Source organism: Panthera uncia (assembly GCF_023721935.1).
Source record: "Panthera uncia isolate 11264 chromosome D3 unlocalized genomic scaffold, Puncia_PCG_1.0 HiC_scaffold_8, whole genome shotgun sequence".
In the NCBI taxonomy this organism is placed as follows: Eukaryota; Metazoa; Chordata; class Mammalia; order Carnivora; family Felidae; genus Panthera; species Panthera uncia.
This window is the reverse complement of record NW_026057586.1, coordinates 57693929-57715480: the sequence shown is the minus strand read 5'-3', so window position 1 is coordinate 57715480 and position 21552 is coordinate 57693929. Positions and strand designations below refer to the sequence as shown.

The 21552-nt window shown below is 46.5% G+C and overlaps 1 protein-coding gene across 3 annotated transcripts in view; it reads right to left on the bottom strand.

The window, feature by feature from the left end:
- Positions 1-1467: 1467 nt before the first annotated feature.
- The window catches only part of PTPRM (protein tyrosine phosphatase receptor type M), a 790291-nt gene continuing 770206 nt past the window's right edge, over positions 1468-21552 (bottom strand). For all 3 annotated transcript variants that reach the window (XM_049619708.1, XM_049619706.1, XM_049619707.1), the window contains 4 exons: positions 19935-20060; positions 17838-18001; positions 10899-11034; positions 1468-2216 (listed from right to left, as the gene is read on the bottom strand). In XM_049619708.1, the coding sequence (XP_049475665.1) occupies positions 2163-2216; positions 10899-11034; positions 17838-18001; positions 19935-20060 (480 nt within the window). In that variant the 3' untranslated portion in view covers positions 1468-2162. The remainder of the gene's footprint in view (positions 2217-10898; positions 11035-17837; positions 18002-19934; positions 20061-21552) is intronic.

Genomic DNA, 21552 nt, shown 5'->3' with positions numbered 1-21552 from the left:
GGATGAAGACCCAAGCCATGACTTTGTAGAAGAGAACCGAGGGTGCCACGCTTCCCCTCCTGTCACAGGCCAGCTGGCACACAACGGGGACACCTTTTCATATGTATTCATCCCTAGTCTTGTATCCTGGAGAAGACATGTTGAAGAGGTACACAAAGGGCAGTTTTTAACATTTTGGGAGCATATCAGGCAGAAGTGCACAGGGATGCTGAGAGCACACGGTCTGGGAGAAGCCCAGCAGTGAGGCGTTTGGTCTGGATCCCCAGCTCCGCGTGGACCTGCTCTTCCTGCACAAGTGTGGGGTCCACCCCCCTTCAGGGGCGCTGGGAAATCCCTCCCATCGGGACAGTATGGATCATGTACTTGCAACACAGCAAAGCAGTGCAGGTGTCAAACTCAGTCCTCTTTGTGGACAACCTCTGCTCTTGTCCTTAGTCATGATGGTCCCCCGAGCGGGCAGGAATTACCACTCTCAAGTCTCCTCACTTTCTGGAGTGGGCGATGGCTCCCATCTCCTGGTCTCAGCAGGAGGGGCATTTCCTACACTGTGCACTGTAACAAGGGTATCTGTGCTCCTGCTGCTGCCCTCTGCCTCCCCCAGGCCCTGGAGGCACCTGGCACTGGCCACCTGGGGTGACAGTGGACAAATTATTTAATCTCTTCCAAACTGAGTCTCTCCAGCTGTAAGATGGCTCCATTACTCTCTCGGGGAACACCTGCTGCCTCTTGGGAAGGCGCCCTGCACAGTTTTCAGATGTGTAATTGGGTGTTTGGTAAAAGCTCATCCTCATCATCTGTTGGAAATCATTTAACATGGCCTGCAACTCGGTTGGAACTCCTATTGTAAGTGCACAGCATAGCCTCCTCCTTCAGAGGTCAGGCAGTGCCCTCGAGGAGCGAGGAGCAGGCTGTCCTGTGTGATCTTTCCCTCTGGCAGGAACTATCTTGTTGAGCTTTGTATCCTGCTTAACTGCGCTCTGATCCCTTCAGCCTTCAAAAAGTGTTCTCTCACCAAGTTTCAGGTTTAAATGAGGCCTGGAGAGGGCAGAGGTTGCCCCTGCTAAGGTGAAACAGAAAAAGGAAGAGGTTGCCCTGGTCAGCAAGTCACAGCCCTAGCATCCGCCCAGCACACTCTTCAACAATATGCCCAGCAGGTTAGGGGTCGGGCTGCCCTGTGGCTTGTGTTTCCTAAGCCCCAGGGAGGACCCCAGGATGGGCTAGGATAGCTCATTGCCAGAATTTCTCTCTCAAAAATCCCAACTCTACCTGCTCCAGGCCAACAGACCCCATCTCTGTGCCAGGGGTCTGGGGTGACGGGAGCTGCCCCCACCGCTGGGGCGCTGGGACACCAGGAATACAGCAAGACTGGTCACGGGTCTTTATTTATTGAGAAAGAATTCACACAAGGTCACATCATACAGTCAATCCATTCCTGCGCTTCATAAAAATGATTGTCACTCACTGTGCTTCACAAAAATTTCTTTTAATGAATAAATAATTTGATGAAATCAAAAATATTTACAATATAAACAAAGGGAAAAGCTTTGGATCCATGAATCTGATCGTCGAGCTTTGCATTTTTGAATTGACTTCTTCCCAAGCTTTTCCCTTGGAAACAATACAAATCTGATAGAAACAACAACTCATACAACATATCTTTGTTCATTATACGTTTATCTGTTAGTCTTGGAAAGGTACATAAGCTTATATTATGCAACATGTTAAAATACAAATATTAACTAAAATAATATATTATCATAATGCCAGGTAGCATTCTCCACAAAACAAAAATGTACACTCAGCTGTAACAATAACAAAGGGTTCACGGGCCACAAAATAATACCCCAAAGGTACAAATTTCCTTCATAAGAATATAATTGTGCTCTTCGATTTACCAGATGTCTACGCTGCTCTAACAAGCCGATGCCTAAGACAGTATTTGACGACTCTGCTGTGTGTGTGTGTTTCTGTCAGGCAGCAGCATTGCTGGGAATTGGGCAGTGCAAAGCAGTTTCATAAACGCTTTCTTGGGCTCTTAAAAAGAGCCAATTATGCAAAGCAAAATAAGCATAGTGAGAAGTCTTCATCTCATCTACACAAATACCATGGAACGTCTTGGCTTTGTGGGATGAAAGGGTTGGTTTGCAGAACTGTTTATGCCGTCAGCCAGAATTCAAGTATTCCAGGGCCACCTCGTAGCAGAACTTGTACTGATCCTGGAAAGCAGAAGTGAGAAGATGTCAGCTCCGCGATTCCCAAATGCTGGGTCCATTAAAGCAATTATGCCAGATTAGGGTTTTAATGGAAAGAAAGCAAACAGGGAAGGATTTGAATCAGACATGAATCAGAAAGTCACGGCTGTGAGCTGCAAACATATCCATCGTCTGGAGATGTTCTGCACAAGCCCTGATGCAAGGTATTTTGACATCTACGTTCACTAGAATTCCTGGAAAGTTCTAGGCAACTGGAACACACATACAGGTTTGTCCCCATATAAACGTTTACAAAGTATGGGAAAATCAAGAGGTAGAAGAAAAAACAAATGAGGTCTGGGGGAAGAAACATCTTTGTGATTTGCTCATACCAGGGGTCTCAACAAATAAATGTGTCTTCACTCCTGGCCCAACTATACCTTCACCTTTCAGTCAGCAGGATGTCTTCCATAGAGAATTTATCAAGCACCTCTTAAGTCCCAAGCACCTTGACCTGGTCCCTGACTTTGAGAAGTCTATGGTCCAATGAAGAGGTTGAGACTGGTACCCAAGGACAACACATGGCATGGAGCTGAGCAGGGCCTGTGAATGGTACCCCAACATGGGTGCAGTGGAGGAGGGAGCAGAACTTCCCAGGGGAGATCTTCCAAGAGGTAGCAGGTAACTAACTGCTAATTCCCAATGGGGGGTTAAAACAGGCATACCAGGTAGAAGAACAGGATAAGGAAAGACCCAGGGGGCAAGTATTTGATACCCTCTGGGAACCACATAGCAGTTGTTAATCAGGCAGTGAAGTCCTTTTTCTGGAGCACAGCTTTCTCACATCATGGACCTTGGCCTGAGGAAGGCCCGCGTGAGGTCCTGGCCCAGGGAGGGTCTCAGGCGGGGGACGCGGCATTCTGCACCTGTGGTTGTATGATGGACGCTCACCCGGGTGTGGCCTCTGAGCCAAGCAGAGGGACACAGGGGTTGAGCATGCTTCCACCTGCCATCCCGCAGCAGTGCAGTGTCTGGGACAGAGAGGCTCAGCAACTAGAAGGCTCTCTTCCCACCTCAGTAAGGAGATTCACTTTCACAAGCTGTAAGAGGGCACAGCACTGTCTCACTGCCTGACACAACGGCCGCAACCAAAGAAAGGGATCTCTTATTTTTGGGTTTGCCAAATTAATTCAAACTGAGTCTCTATGTTTTTGATATATGTCTAATTAATTAGTCATGGAAGCTTTGTCTTCACCTGCATTTTGTTCTCTAAAGGCCCCACTCGTCCAACCTATCTGAAGACCAGAGCCATACTTTGTCCCCTCGTAACACACGAGTCCTTAGCACAGAACCTGACACACAGCTGGGGGTGTCAAAATGTTGGTTGTATGTGTCAATGGCGACACAATATGGGCTTTAGCAGCACAGTGCACCCTGAAGGCTAGAGACTAGGGATTTTAAGATGCAGCTTCCGTCCTTCAGGAGTTTACAGTCTGAAGGGGAAGACAGGAAGCAAACAGACCATGTCAATATACTGATGGTGCCCCAAGCTTAATACGTCAATCGCAGTAACACCCACCCGGATGGCTACGATTAAAAGAGACGGACAAGAACAAGCGTCGGTGAGGATGGAGACACTGGCATGCTGGTGGGAATGTGAGGTGGTGCAGCCCCTTTGGAAAACCGTCCGGTAGGTCATCAAAAGGTTCAACAGAAGAGTTCCCCTCTGACCCGGCGGTTCCACTCCTAGGTAGATGCCCAAGAGAGCTGAAAATATGGCTGCACCAAAGCAGATTCATATTCCAGGATCTGACACTTTTATTTTCAAAAGAGTTGAAAGAAATCATTCGCGTTTCAAAACTCTAAAAGGCCAGGTGGTCAGATCACTGAGCCGACGCGAGTGCTCAGTCCTGTTCTCCTGTCTCCTTCACAGAGACCATGGTTTTCATGGAAATCTGAGAGATCCAATTACTTATTGCATAAACAGGTTTTGCATAAACCTGGTTGTGCAATTTTAGTGCCCACTAGAAACCATCCTTTTAACATACGAACATGCATTTAGAGGGTAAGGTAGCTCCCGGCCTCAGGCCACGACCCCTTTTGGGTTTTGAGCTTCATCACTAAGGGGCTGCTTTGTTGGAAGCCCTGTCCTAGGCATGACTATAATTTTCAAAATGAATTTGCTATCATCTATCTTGTCCCTCCTAAGCACACTGTCAATCCCAAGAGATTCTGTGATGACTGGTTTCTGAATCAGAAAAATAAGGGGGGCTGAGAAGAAAGACCATAAATTGTTGCATGCCCTCCCCCAAACACCTCAGGAAATGCCTGAAATCCTCCTGTGTTGGAAACTGATTACCCTTGATCGCCAGGTACAGGCCTGTCTTCTGCCGTTTCTTCTCTCAGCTCACTTGCTTCTGAACGGTATAATTAAGCTGCACGAGCTACCCCTGTGCCTCAGGGGGGGAAAAAAAGAACATTTCTGCCTTGGTCCCAAGTTCTCCTGATTTGAGTGACATTAACTGGCTTTGGGCATGAGGAAGTGACAGGAGCAGGGGTTATCCTCGTGCAGGACCATAACCTGGGCGGCCAGCTATTCCCTTCCAAAACCCTTGACCCCACTTTTGTTGCACACCTACCTCCTGTTCTCATGAAGAGGGAGAAAGTAAAATCTAAAGGAGCACCTAAGAGTGAGGTTATGTTTTAAAAGCCCCCCATGTCCCCGCTCTGCTCATTCACTGAGGGCGTCATGAGACCACGAGGCCTGCCAAGCGGCTTTGGGGGGGGCTCCCTGAAGGGCTTGAGCTGTAGCCGCGTCAGGGCGTGCTGCCCTGTGTTGTGTCTGAGGAACTAGGGGCCCTGTGGTCCCTCCGGGAACCTCCAGTGCCCCACGCTGCCTGCCTGAGAAGATTCAGAGAGCAGTCTGCACGCAGGCTCACCTGGGGTAACCCTTCCTTCTCTGATACACTTGCTTTTTGAACCTAAAACAAATTTCACCGTTTCATCTGGGTCCCGTGCTAATAGGTCCTACAGTCTGGAAAAACCCTTTTACCCATGTCCCCGCTTGGAGGGTCGGTTGGTCCCCAGGGTGCCAACAGTCATGGGTGGAGCCGTCTGCTTCAATGTTTCCGGGAGGTTCCCAGCCAAGGAGACCCCTTGAGGAGACAGCGGTGTGTCTGACAACAGGCAGAATGGGTCATTCCTCTCATTTGTGCCTTTAAAAATGTAGGGAGAACGTTCTTCCCTCAAAGAACGTTCCTCCCATGCATGGTGGTTTGTGCCTGGTTTGCTGTTGAGACTCATCAGTGTGTAGCCACGGCCTCCCCAGGTTCTAAGAGCAGGGAGGGGAGCTCAGGAGGGGGGAGCATCCAGGTGCAGGGAAGAAACGTGCTGTCACTCAGCTCTCTCCTGGGCCCCTCCAGGAGTTCTGCTGGTACTGAGGGGGCAGCCAGCCCCTGACTCAAGGAGCTCAGAGTCTAGGGCAGGGGTGGGGGCACGGAGATTACTTCCTTGAGACTGCAGAAAGACTTGCCATGGGAGGACTCAAGCAGAGTGGCTGCTTCTCCAGGGGCTGTGTGGCGGGGCCAAGGAAAGTGGAATGCCTCCCAGTGTCTCCAGAGATGGGCCTTGTGCCTCTCTGACTCCCCATCTGGGGCCTACATCCTCCACTCTGACACTGACACCCCCCAGCCACACCCACAGACACATATACTGACATATACCCACCCCCACACCCCTATACATGCATATACACCCATACCTACACACACACCCACGCCTCCCCACATGCACACGCACCCCCCCCCACATATACATATACCCACAAGTATATACCATCATCCTCTTACATATGCACATGCATCTACCCCCTCACACCCCTACACATGCATACAGATCCATACCTCCACACCCCCCACATCCACCCCTACACATGCACACCCACGCCTCCACACATGCACACACACCCACATATACATAAATATATCTACCCACCCATACATACACCCCCTTACACATACACACACATCCACCCCTACACATGCACACCCACACCTCCACACATGCACACACACCCACATACACATAAATATATCTACCCACCCATACATACACCCCCTACATGCACACACACCCTTGTACATGCACACGCACTCACATATACATACATCCACAGATACACAGCCACCCACACACCTGTACCTGCGACACCCCCCCCCACTCACACACACACATAAACCTATACACATACCCCTCTCCCCCACTCCCCACACATCCTCCCCCCACCCCTTCAAATAGCCTGTATGTTTCACAGTTCACAGGTAGACCTCTGGAGGCAGTGTATATGCAGAAGTTATTAGACTCATTGTGTCGTCTACATGAGAGGGAGAGCTGCAGGCCCTAACCGCATGCCATCTTGCAGGGAGTGCCTTATACCGAATATTGTTTTAGCATACAGAAGGGGCAGGTGGGGCTGAGTCTGGTAGCCAGCTCTAAATTACAGATGTTGGGAGATGCTGGCAGAGGACTGGGTCTGAGCAGGAGGGTTGGAGGGCTGGAGGTAGGTTTGGAGCTGCCCAGCAGCTGGCATGAGGAAAGGGATGGCCTGTTCACCCTGCTGAGCCCTGGTCTCCCCTGCAGCCCATCGAGCTCACTGGCCTTGGGCTCCATCTGCCATAACTGGTCTGGGGCATGGCCTGGGCCTTGGCATTTGTGACAGCACCTCAGGCGATTCCAATGTGCAGTCCTGGCTGAGAGCCATCCTAGACTGGGCACTAAGTTTCTTAACCTTACTACGCATTAAAATTACCTGGGACGCTTTTAACATCCTGCTGCCACAGCCAGACCCCAGATCAACTGAATCATGGTCTCTGGGGTGGGCCCAGGGCTCAGAATTCTTTAAAGCTCTCATTAAAGAAAGTCAAATTTCACTCATATGAGGGTTTTAAGATACAAAACAGATGAACATAAGGGAAAGGAAGCAAAAATAATGTAAAAACAGGGAGGGGAACAAAATCATAAGAGACTCTTAAATATGGAAAACAAACAGAGGGTTACTGGAGGCGGTTAGGGGAGGGGGGAATGGGCTAAATGGGTAAGGGGCATTAAGGAATCTACTCCTGAAATCATTGTTGCACTATATGCTAACTTAGATGTCAATTAAAAAATAAAAATTAAAAAAAAAAGTCAATTTATAGAAACAGAATAGAACGGTGACTGCCAGGAGCTGGGGGTGGGGGAATGAGGTGATGTTGGCCAGGGGTACAAATTTTCAGTTATAAGTTCTGAGAATCTAGTGTGTAGCACCATGACTATACTTAATGATACGGTATTGTATATTTGAAAGTTGCTGAGAATAGATGTTAAGGATTCTCACTAAAGACACACACAAGTCAAGTATGTTACCTTAGTGGAGCGATGGATGTGTTAACTACCTTGATCTTGGTAACTATTCTACAATGCATATGTATGTCAGATCTCATCACATTGGCCAAAGTTCCCACCACCTCCCAGGGGAGAATATGTTTCTTTAGGAAAGATCTATTCCCTAAAGGCTGTTTCTCTGTTAAAACAGAGCCCTGGAAACTTCTAAAGCTGAGTGAGGACACAGGTGAGAGAGGGGATGTTTGTTGAAGCAGCCTGAATTTTCCTGAAACTTCAAAGGAGCTCAGGGGTTGGGGATTCCATCTGAATCTAACCAGGCAAGTAGGAGGTAGGAGGAAGCCCTTTCCCCCATCCCCCAACCTCACCGACTGAGCACATCCAGTGGGGCCCAGACCAGGGCCCTCTGCAACCCTATCCCCCCCTCTGCCTCCCCAGCCAGGACAGAAGTGCACCCCAGGAGTTTTGGAACCCACTTCATCATTCTAAGAAAAGGCAGCCAGGAGGACTCAGTACTCTTGGGATTTTCAGCTGCTGGTATAACATTTTGTGTTTAGGAGAAACTCAGGTCTCAGATGGTCTTTTATGCCCAATGAAATTATATTGGGTTTAATCTCTCTGACCTGAATTAATTAATTCCCTTAGCCAACATACACATATGAGTAACAAACTAATAGAAATTGTACTTATAAGCAAAAACAAACAAGTGACAGGAGTCCTTCTTTAATTCAGGAAACTTCAAGCCTACTGAAAAGAGCACGGTGACATTTTTTTTCTCCGGTCACCAGATAGTATCTATTATTTTGCTAACAGTCACTGTGACAAATTTATCAGACATTCTTCCAGGAAATTGAAAACTCTCCTTATATTTCTCAGCCACTGACCTTATCTTCAAACTGTGACTGACCCTCAGAAGTTTGGGCATCTGAAGATCCTATTTTCTCTATTAGAGTAACACATCATCACAGAGACGCCTAAATTATTATAGAAGAGAGGGCTCCCTGCTGGTCCAACCACCTAGATGTCCATTCAGTTCACAGAGAATCACCTCCATCCTTTAGTCTGCACCCCTGATTTGGAAAAAGCCACATTGTTTCTGCACATAAAAATTCGTGAGTGATGAAAGCTGCAGCCAGGGCCATTAGCGGAAAGGCCTGGAAGGGTCTATTACTAATGACCTGCTTAATTCAGGCTGTAGTGAGAGGGAAATGATATATATTTTTTTCATCAAGGTCAGCTTTGCCCAAGTTCCAACAAAAGTCTAGAAGCTACAAGTCTGTCCCTCAGTCTGGGCGGTTAAGTGCCAATGAGGTCGCACTATTTTAATTTAGGCGTTGGCTTCCATTTTCTGCAAACCTTCTTATCCATCCCAAACTCAGGCCTCCTCTGACTGCCCAACTGCCCTATCTCAGTGGCCCCCAGCCCAGAAGACTGAGAATTCCATGGTGGTACAACTCTTTAAAATTCCCATGGGTGGTGCCAGGGAGTGAGATAGTTCTCTGCCTCTGGGAGGGGCTGTTTCTAGTGAAGCCTGCACAGGGGACAGGCCAGCCAGTCTGTCAGCCCATCCACATGAAATCTGTGCCTCCATATAAGGCACCGAGCATGGGGTCTGGCACGTATTAAGCACCATGTGAATGCCAGCTGCTCACTGCCCCCTCCCCTCCTCTCCCAACGCTAATACATGCCTGCTGGCTGTGGGATGCCCTGTGGACACCTGCACTCTTGAGAACCACTCTCTCACCTTTGCAGTTTTCCAAAAACACTTTCATATATGTTGGCTCACAGGATCACCTCCATAAGCCAACCTTATCCCTGATTTCCATAACTTGGGCTCAGGGAAGTTAAGTGACCTGCCTGAGGGGACCTAAATTGCCAAGTTAATTTGTCTGAGGTCCCTTGACTTGAATTAGTAGCAGAGCTGAGATTCGAATTTGGGTGTTCATGGGTCTCCAGTAGGGAGGAGAGGAGAGGGCAGCAGTTTGCGGGACGCAGTCCTTTCTCCACAGAAGCCAAGGTGCTAACTGCTGATGGTTTGGGAGTCTGCACTTGGCCAAACAGGCGCCCCTCTACCAAATTCCTCAGGCAGCAAGTGCTTCTTGGACGCGGAACAGCCCATCAAGCAGGACACACGGACCTGCAGGAAGCAGACGCCTCTGCAGAATGACCTGTGGGAGTCGGACGTGTCCTAGGAGTCAGTCAGCATCAGTCGCTATCATTACCCAGCCTGGGGCACTGCTGTGATGACCAGGAACCATGGCTACTTCCTCAACGCCACCGATCTATCTATCTAGTTTTTAGTGTTCGTTTTTTGATATAGAGTGAGACAGAGTGTGAGCAGGGGAGGAGCAGTGAGAGAGGGAGACCCAGAATCTGAAGCAGGCTCTAGGCTCCGAGCCGTCAGCACAGAACCCAACGCGGGGCTCGAACTCACAAACTGCGGGATCATGACCTGAGCCGAAGTCGGACGCTTAACCGACTGGGCCACCCAGGTGCCCCTACTTCTTCAACTTTACCTTGAATCTCGACTAGCTCTTCGGTGCCTTTATTATATTTTAAAGTTGAAGCCCACTGCTGCAGTACTGTGGGCCGGGAAACGCAGGCTTCCCAGGCATGGCGGCACCGGTCATCCCTTCCTCCCTCTCCGCACCCCAGGCCATTCTCCAACTCTGGGATCAGTCCTACTGTTTCGTTCAGCTCCTCCTTCCACTGACAGAGGTACAAATGACTAATCTAAAAGCTTCTTCCTTGATGTTATTCTACTGTTCTCCAGTCTCGGTGGTTGGCATTTCAATAGCTGCACACAAGAGATTTCCTGAAATACTCTAAGAAAATAGCTGCACATAGTCCTTTGTTTCTCAGCTCCTTAATCCTCTTCTCAGATATGGCCACAAAAATTAACTGCAACATTCTGGGTGCCAAACTGAAATTCACAGCTTTGACGAATGTTAGGTGATGAAGCTATTTATAAAATATATAATTTGAAAATCTGGCATTTCGTGTAGTAGGATTCTTCTCCATGAAGACGAAGTGCTTAGGCACGTGGAAGGCACTACCAGGAATGGGAACTAATAAGGATGTTTGCTTGTGAGTTTCAATGACTTCCCCATTTCCAGTGTGTGGAGATGAAGCCTCCCCGTGAAAAGCCCAGGGAGAGAGGAAAAGGGGAGAAAAGCCCTCACCAGCCCAGAGATCACATTATGTTTCTGAAAACGAGCATCCTCCCCCCCGTGAATCAGTGTCAGCACAAACTCGGAGGGGGCGAGCTGTCTTGCACTAGCTAACCAGGAAAATGCCCCATTCCGCGGGACAGAGGAAGGGTCCTACCAGGAGGTCCACCATGTTGGGCTTGTTGTTCCTCAGCGTCTTCACGGCGTGGAAGACGTCGACCGTCCTCTGGTGCCGGAGCATCTCACAGACGATGCTGATGGCGCAGAACGTCCCGCTGCGGCCTCCCCCGTTCCTGCCGGAAGAGAAATCAGATGGTCCAAGAGAAGGTCTGAGAGCATTTGCTCTCACACGGCATCCTCATGTGCCTCCTGAACCCTGGAGAGCAGGCAATGGTGAAAGCCTCAGAGGCCAGGCGATCACTCCACTAGGGCCAATTATTTTAATTAAAGTAAATGGAGTTAATGAGTCTTAGCCCTGGGCCCATGGGTCACCTCACTGGAGGTGATGAGAAACTGGCACATTCTGCTCTCCTAGCTTCACCTCAGATCTCAGTTATACAATCTCTTAAAAACTTACCAGTTTTTACTGAAAGGACCCACTGCAGGAAATTTCCGGCGAACAAACACCTTATCTGCTATCTGCCAGGAAAGCTGGTGATGAGTGTTCGAAGATGGACTTGGCCTTACAGAAGTCCACTATTATTTCATTATTAATCTCTAAAACACAGGAGCTCTTTCTGAATGAAACTTTTCATTGTGAACTAATTTTAAATGTGCAGAATCATCGTAAAAACAGCACGGAGGGTTCCCTGGCATACCCACCTCCCCTGATGTGAACATCTTACAAAATCATAGTATGGGATCAGAACCAGGAAGTTACCACTGGTGCAATACTATTACCTCAAGTACAGGCCTTAGTCAAATGTCACCAATGACCTTTTTCTAGTCCAGGATCCAATCCCAGATCCCACCTTGCATTGACTTGTCCTGGCTCCTTAGTCTCTGCTACCTGTCCATCAGGTTCTCAATCATTCCTTTTTTTTCTTGACCTCGACACTTTTGATGAGTACTAGTCAGTTTTTTTGTAGAATAAAAAAAAATTAGAATGTAGATGTAGAAAGTGGCCATGGTGCCCAGCTACAATTTGAGAAGTCATTACAAAATACAAATTGTAGAATGTGGAAATGTAGAACTATGTCCCCTTCTCATGATTGGGAATGAAGTTATGCATTTTGGCCAGAGAACCACAGAGGGGCTGTTCATCCTTCCAGGGATTCAGGATGCTGAATTGGCTTATTTTGCTGGTGATGTTGACCTTCATCACTTTTTAAGACGGTGCCTGAGAAATGTTTTCCTATGTAGTCGTTATCTTTCTCTTTGTAGTTAATATCTTGGGAGATACTTTGGGATTCTGCAAATATCTCAGTTCTCCTCAAAGTTTCACCCACTGATTGAGGATCCATTGGTGGATCCTGTCTGCAACAACGATCATTGTGGTTTTGATTTTCTACTTCCCTGTCTCCTTCAACATTCTACTGTGAGAGAGTGCTGTCTCTTCTCCACTATTTGACTAATTTATTTGCTTATATCTTTTATCTTTTTATCTATATCACTTTATTTTTTCCTTAAATTTTTTTTAATGTTTATTTACTTTTGAGAGAGAAGAGAGAGAAAGAGAGAGAGAGAGAGCAAGTGAAGGAAGGCAGAGAGAGGGAGACACAGAATCTGAAGCAGGCTCCAGGCACTGAGCTGTCAGCACAGAGCCCAACACCGGGCTTGAACTCGTGAACTGTAAGATCATGACCTGAGCCAAAGTCAGATGCTTAACTGACTGAGCCACCCAGGTGCCCCTATTTATGTCACTTTAGACTTACACGTGTTAATTTTGTTCAATGAGCTAAAATCCAATAGTATCAATATTTATTTTTGTTGCTGAAATTGTTCTGGTTTTGGCCATTAGAAGCTCCATCAGGCCTCCATTATTTTTTGAGTACTTTCTTACTCTCTGGGACCACAAGGTGTTCCAAACTCATCTTACATCTTCCCTGCACCAGCTCTGAGATCAACCACTTCTCCAAGGAGCTAATGGATTGAAAGAAAAATAAACACAGTATCATTATTACACCTAAGATAATATTACTGGGTCGATAATTGAATTTCTAATTATTGTTCCAATTTCCCAGATTGTTTCACAAATTTTCTTCCAGTTGATTTCTTCAAATACACGTCCAAGCAAAGTAATTGGTTGATATAGCTTGAGAGTTCATTTTAATCTATAGGTCCCTCTTTGTTCTCTCTTATATTTCTGGGGAATTTATTTGTGGAGGAAATGGGTCATCTTTCCTGTAAAGAGCCCCATATTCTCAGTTGTTCTCATTCATTGCATCTCTGTGAATCATTTAACATGTTTCTTTCTAATCCTTATATTCTATAAATTAGGAGTTAGGTCCACAGCTTCCTAAGAATTAATTTTTTTTAAGACAGGATACCTTATAAGCATACTTTTTAAGGAAGCAGGCACAAGATATCACGTTGTTCTTTGTTTTGTGATTTTAAGATGGATCATTGTGTTAGACTGTCAGTTTGGTACATTAAGTTCAAAATCAGTTTTTTTTTTTTTTTAAATTAAGTATAACAGACCTACAATTAACAGTAGTTAATGATACGTACCACAAATGGTAGTACATATCTTAGTTAATTTCCAAATTCATGTTCCACGTAACCACCACTCAGATCAAGACACAGACCGGGATCAGCGCCACCCCCCCTCCCCCCCAGACCTCCTTCAGACTCCCTCGTCATCAATACCATCAATTCCCCAAAGATGATCTCTGTTCTCACTCCTGGCATTGTAAATGTCTTCGGTCTGTTTTCAAATTTTGTATAAAGGGAATATACAGTATATACTCTCTTGAGTCTGGCTTATTTCACTTAATACTATCTCGGTGAGAATCATCCATGTTGCACCACTGGCTTCTTCTTTTATATTGCTGAGAACAATTCCACTGAATGGATCTACTACTGTATAATTTTAATCACCTAACAGCTGAGGAATATTTGGGCTGTTTCTAATTTTCAACATTATGAGTCCATCTGCTCTAAAAATGTCTCTTGGTGCATAAATGACTCATTTCTGTAGTCGTGTACTTGGGAGAGGAAGAGCTCAGAGAATGTATTTATCTTTAGCATTTGGTATTGCCGTCAAACAGATCCCAATCTCCATGCCATCTGTCCTTCCTGCCAGCGGTGTAGGGGGTGTTCCATTTGCTCTGCATCGTCACCAACACTTGGTATTATCATTTGCTTGTTTGTCTTTTATTTTTTATTTTATTATTTTTTCATTTTATCTTAATGTTTATTTTTGAGAGAGACAGCATGAACAGGGGAGAGGGCAGAGACAGAGAGAGAGAGGGAGACCCAAAATCGGAAGCAGGCTCCAGGCTCTGAGCTGTCAGTACAGAGCCCAACGTGGGGCTCAAACCCACAAACCGTGAGATCATGACCTGAGCCGAAGTCGGACTCTCAACCGACTGAGCCACCCAGGCGCCCCTTGTTTGTCTTTTAAATGTCACCCATTCCGCTGAGTGTGCAGGGGGCGTCTGGTCCTGGTTTTAATATGTATTATCCTGGAAATGAATGATGCTGAGTACCTTTTCTATGTTTATTGGCTATGTGCATATTCTTTGTTTAAAAAAATGAAGTTCTTGTCAAGTCTTTTGCTCAAACAGCTGGATCTATCTTTGTTTCTTTGCTTGCAGTAGTTCTTAGGCATTCTGGCTCTGAGTCCTTTGTCAGATGCATGTATCACAAAACTCTTTGCCCATGCTGTCTTGCTTTTTCAGTCTCCTTGGTGTCTTTTGATGAACCGAAGTGCTTAACTTTAATGAAATCCAATTTTTCAATATTCTCTTTTATGGCTTGTGTTCTGTCTTGGGTATCATCATCTTTGGTTACCTCATGGTCATGAAGATTTTCTCCTGGAAGCTTCATTGTTTTCCTTTGGTCATGAAGATTTTCTCCTGGAAGCTTCATTGTTTTCCTTTTCATATGTTGGTCCATGATCCATCTGGAAATGATTTCTGTATGTAGCATGAGGAGGGAGACCGGTATGCAGGCTGTTCCCCCCCCACCTCCCGTAGTACTGTGGGGTCTTAGTTGTAAATCAGGTGACCCTGAGGCGTGGCTCCATTCCTGGATTTTCTCTTCTGCTCCATTAGCCTACTTTCTGTCTTCGCACTGTTAGCCACACTGCTTTTCCCCCACCAACTTTTCACCTGATGCTTTCAATAGTTCTTGATGACCACTGTCTACACCTGTATTTTCATGAAGGGTTACAAAATGGTGATATCTTAATTCTATCCATTTCTTCTGGCTTTATGAGCTGGAAGACGTATGAAGAAACAACAACAACAACCCTGTTTGCTCACTGTGCGTATATGCGTGGCTCAAGGAACCATTCCACTTGTAGCATGTGGAGGTCTGTTTCGGGCAGGGACTGCTCTGCCCACAGCCATTAGGAAGCACTACTCTATGTTGAATACAACATTCTTACCTCAGAAATGAACAGCAGAGAGCTTTTGTGGTTCAAAGCATTTTTTCCTCGACTATGTTGGAAGATACGAATTCAACTGAACTTTGTTTCTCACAACTAAAACAATCTTCATTTAGATTTATAAATCGAAACAATACACATTCTTACCAGGCATGGGTCTCATGCCCACCCTGATGCCAAGAGAGCCAGAGGCAGCCCCATGAGAACCAAGGGGACTTCAGGACTGGGAAGAATGTTTCCCAAGGAAAGATCAAGGTTCTTTGGGCTGGCAAGAGGGCAGAAACAATGGGATGCCTGCCACCATGCACTATAAGGAACAGCCTGCTGTAGACATCATGGAGAAGGGAAATGCAATTGCTTAGTTTTGGGGTCACAGCTGGGCCTTGGGAGAGTATAGTGGGTGGCTGTCTATGAGGTGCAGTGATTTAAGGCGTCTTTGTATCTTCCCCTCAGGCCTGTCCTGGTGCCTCAACTTCCCCCAGTGTGACTTAGCCCTTTGGGTTACGGCACTGGCCCCTCTTAGAAAGCTACTAATCAAAGCGGATGCCATGTACGCATTATACTCCTAGTTCCAGATACTGGCCGACTCCAGACACAGAAATGGGTGTCTGCACACTGTTTTGAGTTTTTCCAGAAACCTAATGGATATAATACAAACCCTAACTAAAATGTCAGTTTTCCCTGCTGGGACTGTATCAACTCACACTGGTCACCCTCTGATCATATTCTGATCAGAAGCTCTATCTGCATTTAGAAGAAATAAATTGGGGGATGTGAGCTGTGACTCAATCCTCCTTGGCATTTTCTTGGTAGGGATGTTTTTTAATGAGCTGGATCCAGGAGAAGGAAGGGAAAAGTAAGCGGGCAGGACAAAGGATTGGAGGCTCTGGTCGAGGCTAAGTGTGAACAGGCTCATAAGACTCTTTCCAAGGGCATATCAGTTTCTGTAGGATGAAACTCTGCCGCTTTCTGACTCCTGGGAAGCAGGGCAGAGTTCTGGGGTGTCATGGACCCTCCTGGGCCCCTGGGGGGAGGGGCACGGCATGAGATACAGGCCTTGAGTAACCAGGGTCCTTAGGCAAGCTTGTCATTTTAACTAGGGTTGGTCTTCCCAGAGTTAAACCTTGTTTCCCCTTCCGTTTGGGAGCGATCATACTGTGGGCTTGTAATGATACTCCCCTGAAAAGAGACATAAGCTTATAAGTTTCCACAAATTCTCTAAATACCTTCCCTAACTGCCATGACTTTCTAATTGCCTGCTCCATTAAGCCAATCCCAGCTGGCTGATTAGCTACATATCATCACCAATGAGAAAATGCAGGTGATGGTGCTCTGAAAAGCAAGGCAGTCTCTTTTCAGTGGCTCTCAACCTTGGCCACACACTGAAATAATCTGGCAGTCTGAAAAAACACAGATGTCTGGGGCCCATCCTTAGGGATTTTGATGTGATTGCTTTGGGTATGGCCTGGGCATGGTTTTTTGCTTTTGTTTTTCATTGATTAAAAATTTTTTTACATTTATTTATTTTTGACAGAGAGAGACAGAGCATGAGTGGGGAAGGGGCAGAGAGAGAGGGACACACAGAATTCAAAGCAGGCTCCAGGCTCTGAGCTGTCAGCACAGAGACCGATGCGGGGCTCCAATTCATGAACCCTGAGATCATGACCTAAGCCAGAGTCGGATGCTTAACCGACTGAGCCACCCAGACGTCCCTGTTTTTGTTTTATAAAAATCTCCCCAAATGATCCTCAATGTGCAGTCACAAATGGGATTCAATGCTCTGTAGCAGAGGTCTTCCCATTTGAGCACCCCCTAGAACTGCTGGTCTAGAGACCACACTTTGGAGATACGGGCTCTAGCCAAATCTTCCCTATATATATATATATATATATGTGTGTGTGTGTGTGTGTGTGTGTGTGTGTGTGTGTGTGTGTGTGTGTGTTTATATTCTCAGGCAAAAACCAAGACATAAACAAAATTTTCTTCAAAGACAATTCCTTTGAAAGACAGTTCCTTCGAAACCTCTGGCATGATTTCCTATAGAATTACCAGCTAGTGTGCTGATAAACCTGTTGCCAACACCAGTTTGGCCGAATCAGGGTGGGGTGTGGGGGGGTTCTGATCTGTAACATCTGCTGACGTCAGTGTCGTAGATACTTCCACTGGGGATGATTGCAAGTTACCAACAGTTCAACTACCAGCTCAGAAAACTCCCTAAACTTACCTATGGACTCTCAGGAGCTGGTAGGAGCCCAGTGAATCCACCCAGGTGTTTCTTTTTAAGTGGGGGGGGGGGGGGGGAGGATGACCACAAGGTCAGGGCTTATTTTTATAGCAGTGACACCCTATCCCAATGCAAAATGTGCATATTTTGTTTTCTGGAAAGCAAACGAAATTCTTAACGAGGAGGCAGATCATCTCCATCCATCCAGACCTACTTATTTCTTCTCCGTTTATAGAGAGGCAAGGGATGGTGAACCATGGGGGGGACAGCGGAACGCTGGCCTGGCCCTTCTTAGGTGCTGAGCCCTCCTTAGCACTTACAAGCAGTGCACAACCGTGCGGCCTTCGCCCCCGTTGTATTCCTCCTGCCACTTGTCCACCTGGCGAATGAGCTTCAAGAAGGAGCGCTTGGACACCGGCGTGTCCCTGTACATGGGCCAGCCCAGGAACTGGAATTGCTGCACCATCCGGTATCCATCTTGGGGCTGCGGGGAATCAGGCAACAGTCAAGGAGGCGAAAGGACACAGGCATCATTTACCGGTGGGATTCCAGCAGGCTGAGTCCACCTGCTTGGACTTCTCAGCAAAGCAGGCCATTACTAAGGGGGAGGCCGGCCTATAAAATAACGAAGGAAGCTTCCACTGGCCTGAAGCGTTAGGCGTTGTAACCCGAGCCGTTATAAAAAAACAGGTGTTTTAAATGACAGGCCAGACGAATAAAAGCGAAGCAGAATGCTTACAGTTTTGCAAAAGCCAAGTGACAAATAACGTACAATGTGAACACTGACCTCACTGGGCAGTAAGGGGTAACATGGGTTTACTTTAATTGCAGGTAATTGGAGGGGAGAGAATAATTTATAATCTGGAGATGTGTGTGAGCTCAGGGTGATAGAGGTTACATGGCGTTTCTTGCAAACACAACATGGTTTTGTGTATTGGTGTGAATCTTGCTAAGATATCAATAGTCAATTAATCTTTAGTCATAATTAAATGGAACTGGAGTATTCAAAGAAAGTGTTAGAGAAGTGGCAGCGGTTTTAATCTGGCTGCGTTTAAATCACTTGGATCACATCTCCTGCGGCCTTTAGCACCTCTGACACGAGTGACTGGTCTTGCTCGCTGACACCTTCTTCACCCAGCTGGCCTTTCTCCACTCTCTGCCCTCTGTCTCGGTCTCCCTTCCTCCCAGACCTCTTGCTGATGGAAACCCCAGGCTCAGTCCTTGGGCCCCCTGTCTTCTCTCCCTCTCACCTGATGAGTTTATGCAGTCTTTCAAAACTCCAGTGAGTTGTCAAAGTCATCAACAAAGTCAACGTCATTAAAGTCACCAACATCTCTGGGTTGGGCCTCTTCTAAATGTCCCCCCTCATAGATCTGGGCCTATTTGACACTTCCTCTTAGGTTCCTGATAGTCATCTCAAACCTGGCATGTTTCCTGACCTTCTCTCTAATGCGTGTCCCCCTACCCCAAACAGTCCCATTATCCCCACAGCCTTCCCCAGCTTGGTTAATGTCAGTTCCAGTGGTCCATTTCTCAGGACCCAAATCTTGAGATCCACTCCTTATTCCCTGGGATTCAGCCTATTCCCAAATCCTGTTGGCTCTGCTGTCAGGATATATCGGCATCTCTCTGTCTCGGGTACCTCCAGTGACTGCCTTCGTCTTGTTGTCACTTCTTACTTGGATTATGATAATGGCTTCCTGATGGGTCTGTTCTCAACACAGAAGGTACAGTGTTCTTTTTAAAGGTAAATTATATCATGGGATTCTTCTCTACTCAAAACCCTGTAACGGCTCCTTATTTCCTTTAGAGCAAAAGCCCAAATCCTAGAAGTGGCCTGTGAGGACCTACGCAGTCTCTGTCTCCCGCCTCCCCCCCCGCCCCCAAACACTTGGCCACTTTCCTTCAAGGTGGATAACTCCATCAGCTACTCTCACCTTGGCTTACTGTGCTTCAGCCATACCAGCCTCCTCACTGTTGCTGGACCCCACCAGACAAGGCCCTACCCCAGGGCCTTTGCACTGACCATCGCTTCTGCCTATAAAGCAGTCTCCAAAGAGATCCGCATGGCTGCTCCCTCACTTTGGTTGGGTCTTTGCTCACACAGCACCTCTATTTAAAGACAGAGACTTGCTCTCCCTCCTGGCCCAAGTGCTTTCTACCTCTCCATTTTTTCCCTATAGCACTTATTGCTTCTAACATACTGTATTATATATCTGTTATATCTATTATTTATTGTCTGTTTTCTCTCATTAGAATGTAAGCTCCATAACGTCAGGGAGCTTTGTTTTGTTCACAAACACCTAGAATGTATTCCAAACTCCTAAATGGTGACTGACCAAGTGGGCACTCTAAATGTTTGGTGAATGAGAAAATAATGAAACCAGAACATAAGTGAGGTTGGCTGCGATTCTTACTCTGGCTGCATTATAAATCCGGAATATCCTGCTGATGATGTCTTCTTCTAAGTCAGCAGAAACAAATTCCACTTGGATGGGGCCATGTCTGTGAACTCCATTCTCTGGCCAGTACTGCGGACACAACTGAATTGAAAACACAGAAACACAAGGTTAATTATAGGAGTAAACTGACTCCTAACAGTTCGGATGAAGTCACTACTGACATTCGCTAATTCTTAACAATTCTTTGATGCACTTTATTTTCTTTCCTTTCTCTCTTTTCCTCCCAGGAAGTAGACTTGAGGGCTTTTTTGTTGGCTGATTCCTCAGCTCCACCCGTCCTTCTAGTACTTCCTTCTTCATTTTCTCAGAAAGTATCTTTAAGCCGCAAACCATTCTGCTCTCCAAGGAGGCCACATGGATGCTGTTCAATGCATCCCGTTGTAAGATCTCTTCTGCATGCGTAAAGGAACTTTTGTCAGGCCCTGGGGAGATGCCACTGGCTGCCATTACAAGAGCTAAGATACTTGAGAAGGTGCACACACCTGTTAACACCCATATCTCCATCCTCCCCCATGTGGGCTTGCTTTGTAACTTGTAATCACTTTTGGGAATAGGGCCATTCAGTGACAAGATACTGATAACAGTGTTGGGTTGCATTTTCATGTTCTGGTCCAACCCCTCCCAGCTCAGATCTAAAAACCTGATATTAGAAGAGTCAACGCTTTGCTGTTTTATCTAGAGGTGGTTTTAGTTAAAATCACAAATTTCCTAGAGTCTCAAGGGCCAGGTATCGGTGATACCAGGTAACTAGAACTTTTGTGAATGTGGCACACAAGTTAGCATGGAAGGAGGGATGCTGGGAAGGGGAGCTTATGAAAGAGGCACCTTCGTTTGCTACGACCCCACAGAAGTATTAAGCTTGCAGATAGGTGGGGAGACCACCTCCCGTGACGTTTCCCTCTCACAGACCTTTCCTAAAGCCCTGAGATGCTACTAGGCCTTTAAAGTCTGGAATTAAACTTCTTTTGGGACTTGGTATCCAGTGATGTTTCGGGGAGTAGAGTTAAACTTTTATCTTTCTGATTTACATGAAGGACAAATGGCTTGTGGGGAGCCCAGAGGCAATTACTTCAATATTTTACAACTGGTTTCTACTGGGCCGAGCGCAGATGAAAAACGTTATCTCATTTTAAGCAGAATGATGTACCACAAAAGGAGAATCCACTCATCGAATTTCCTTGTTTGGATGACTTTTATTTTCCAAAGTATCTAAAAGCTCATCGTCAAAGGTTGCGAAGGTTGATGAACGCCCAAGACTGCAAGATAGTTTTCAGTTCACAGTGGGGCAATGGCAGCGCAGTCTCTATTACAAATAAGGTGAAGGCTTGAACTTTACGATCGAGAGTGAGCGTCGGTTACCTAAGCGTACTTCCTACCTTAGCTGAGTCTGCAGTATTTTAAAAATCACATTTATTTATTTTAAACTAAGACTTCTGTAAAATGCTCCCTTCCTCCCCAGCACTTGCTGGTGACAAGTTCTAAAACTGCGGTGTCAAATGATAGCATGCTGATGCTTAGTTTCTCTTTGTACCCAAGGGTAACCACTGCGAAAATTAATGAGTATCATGATGGG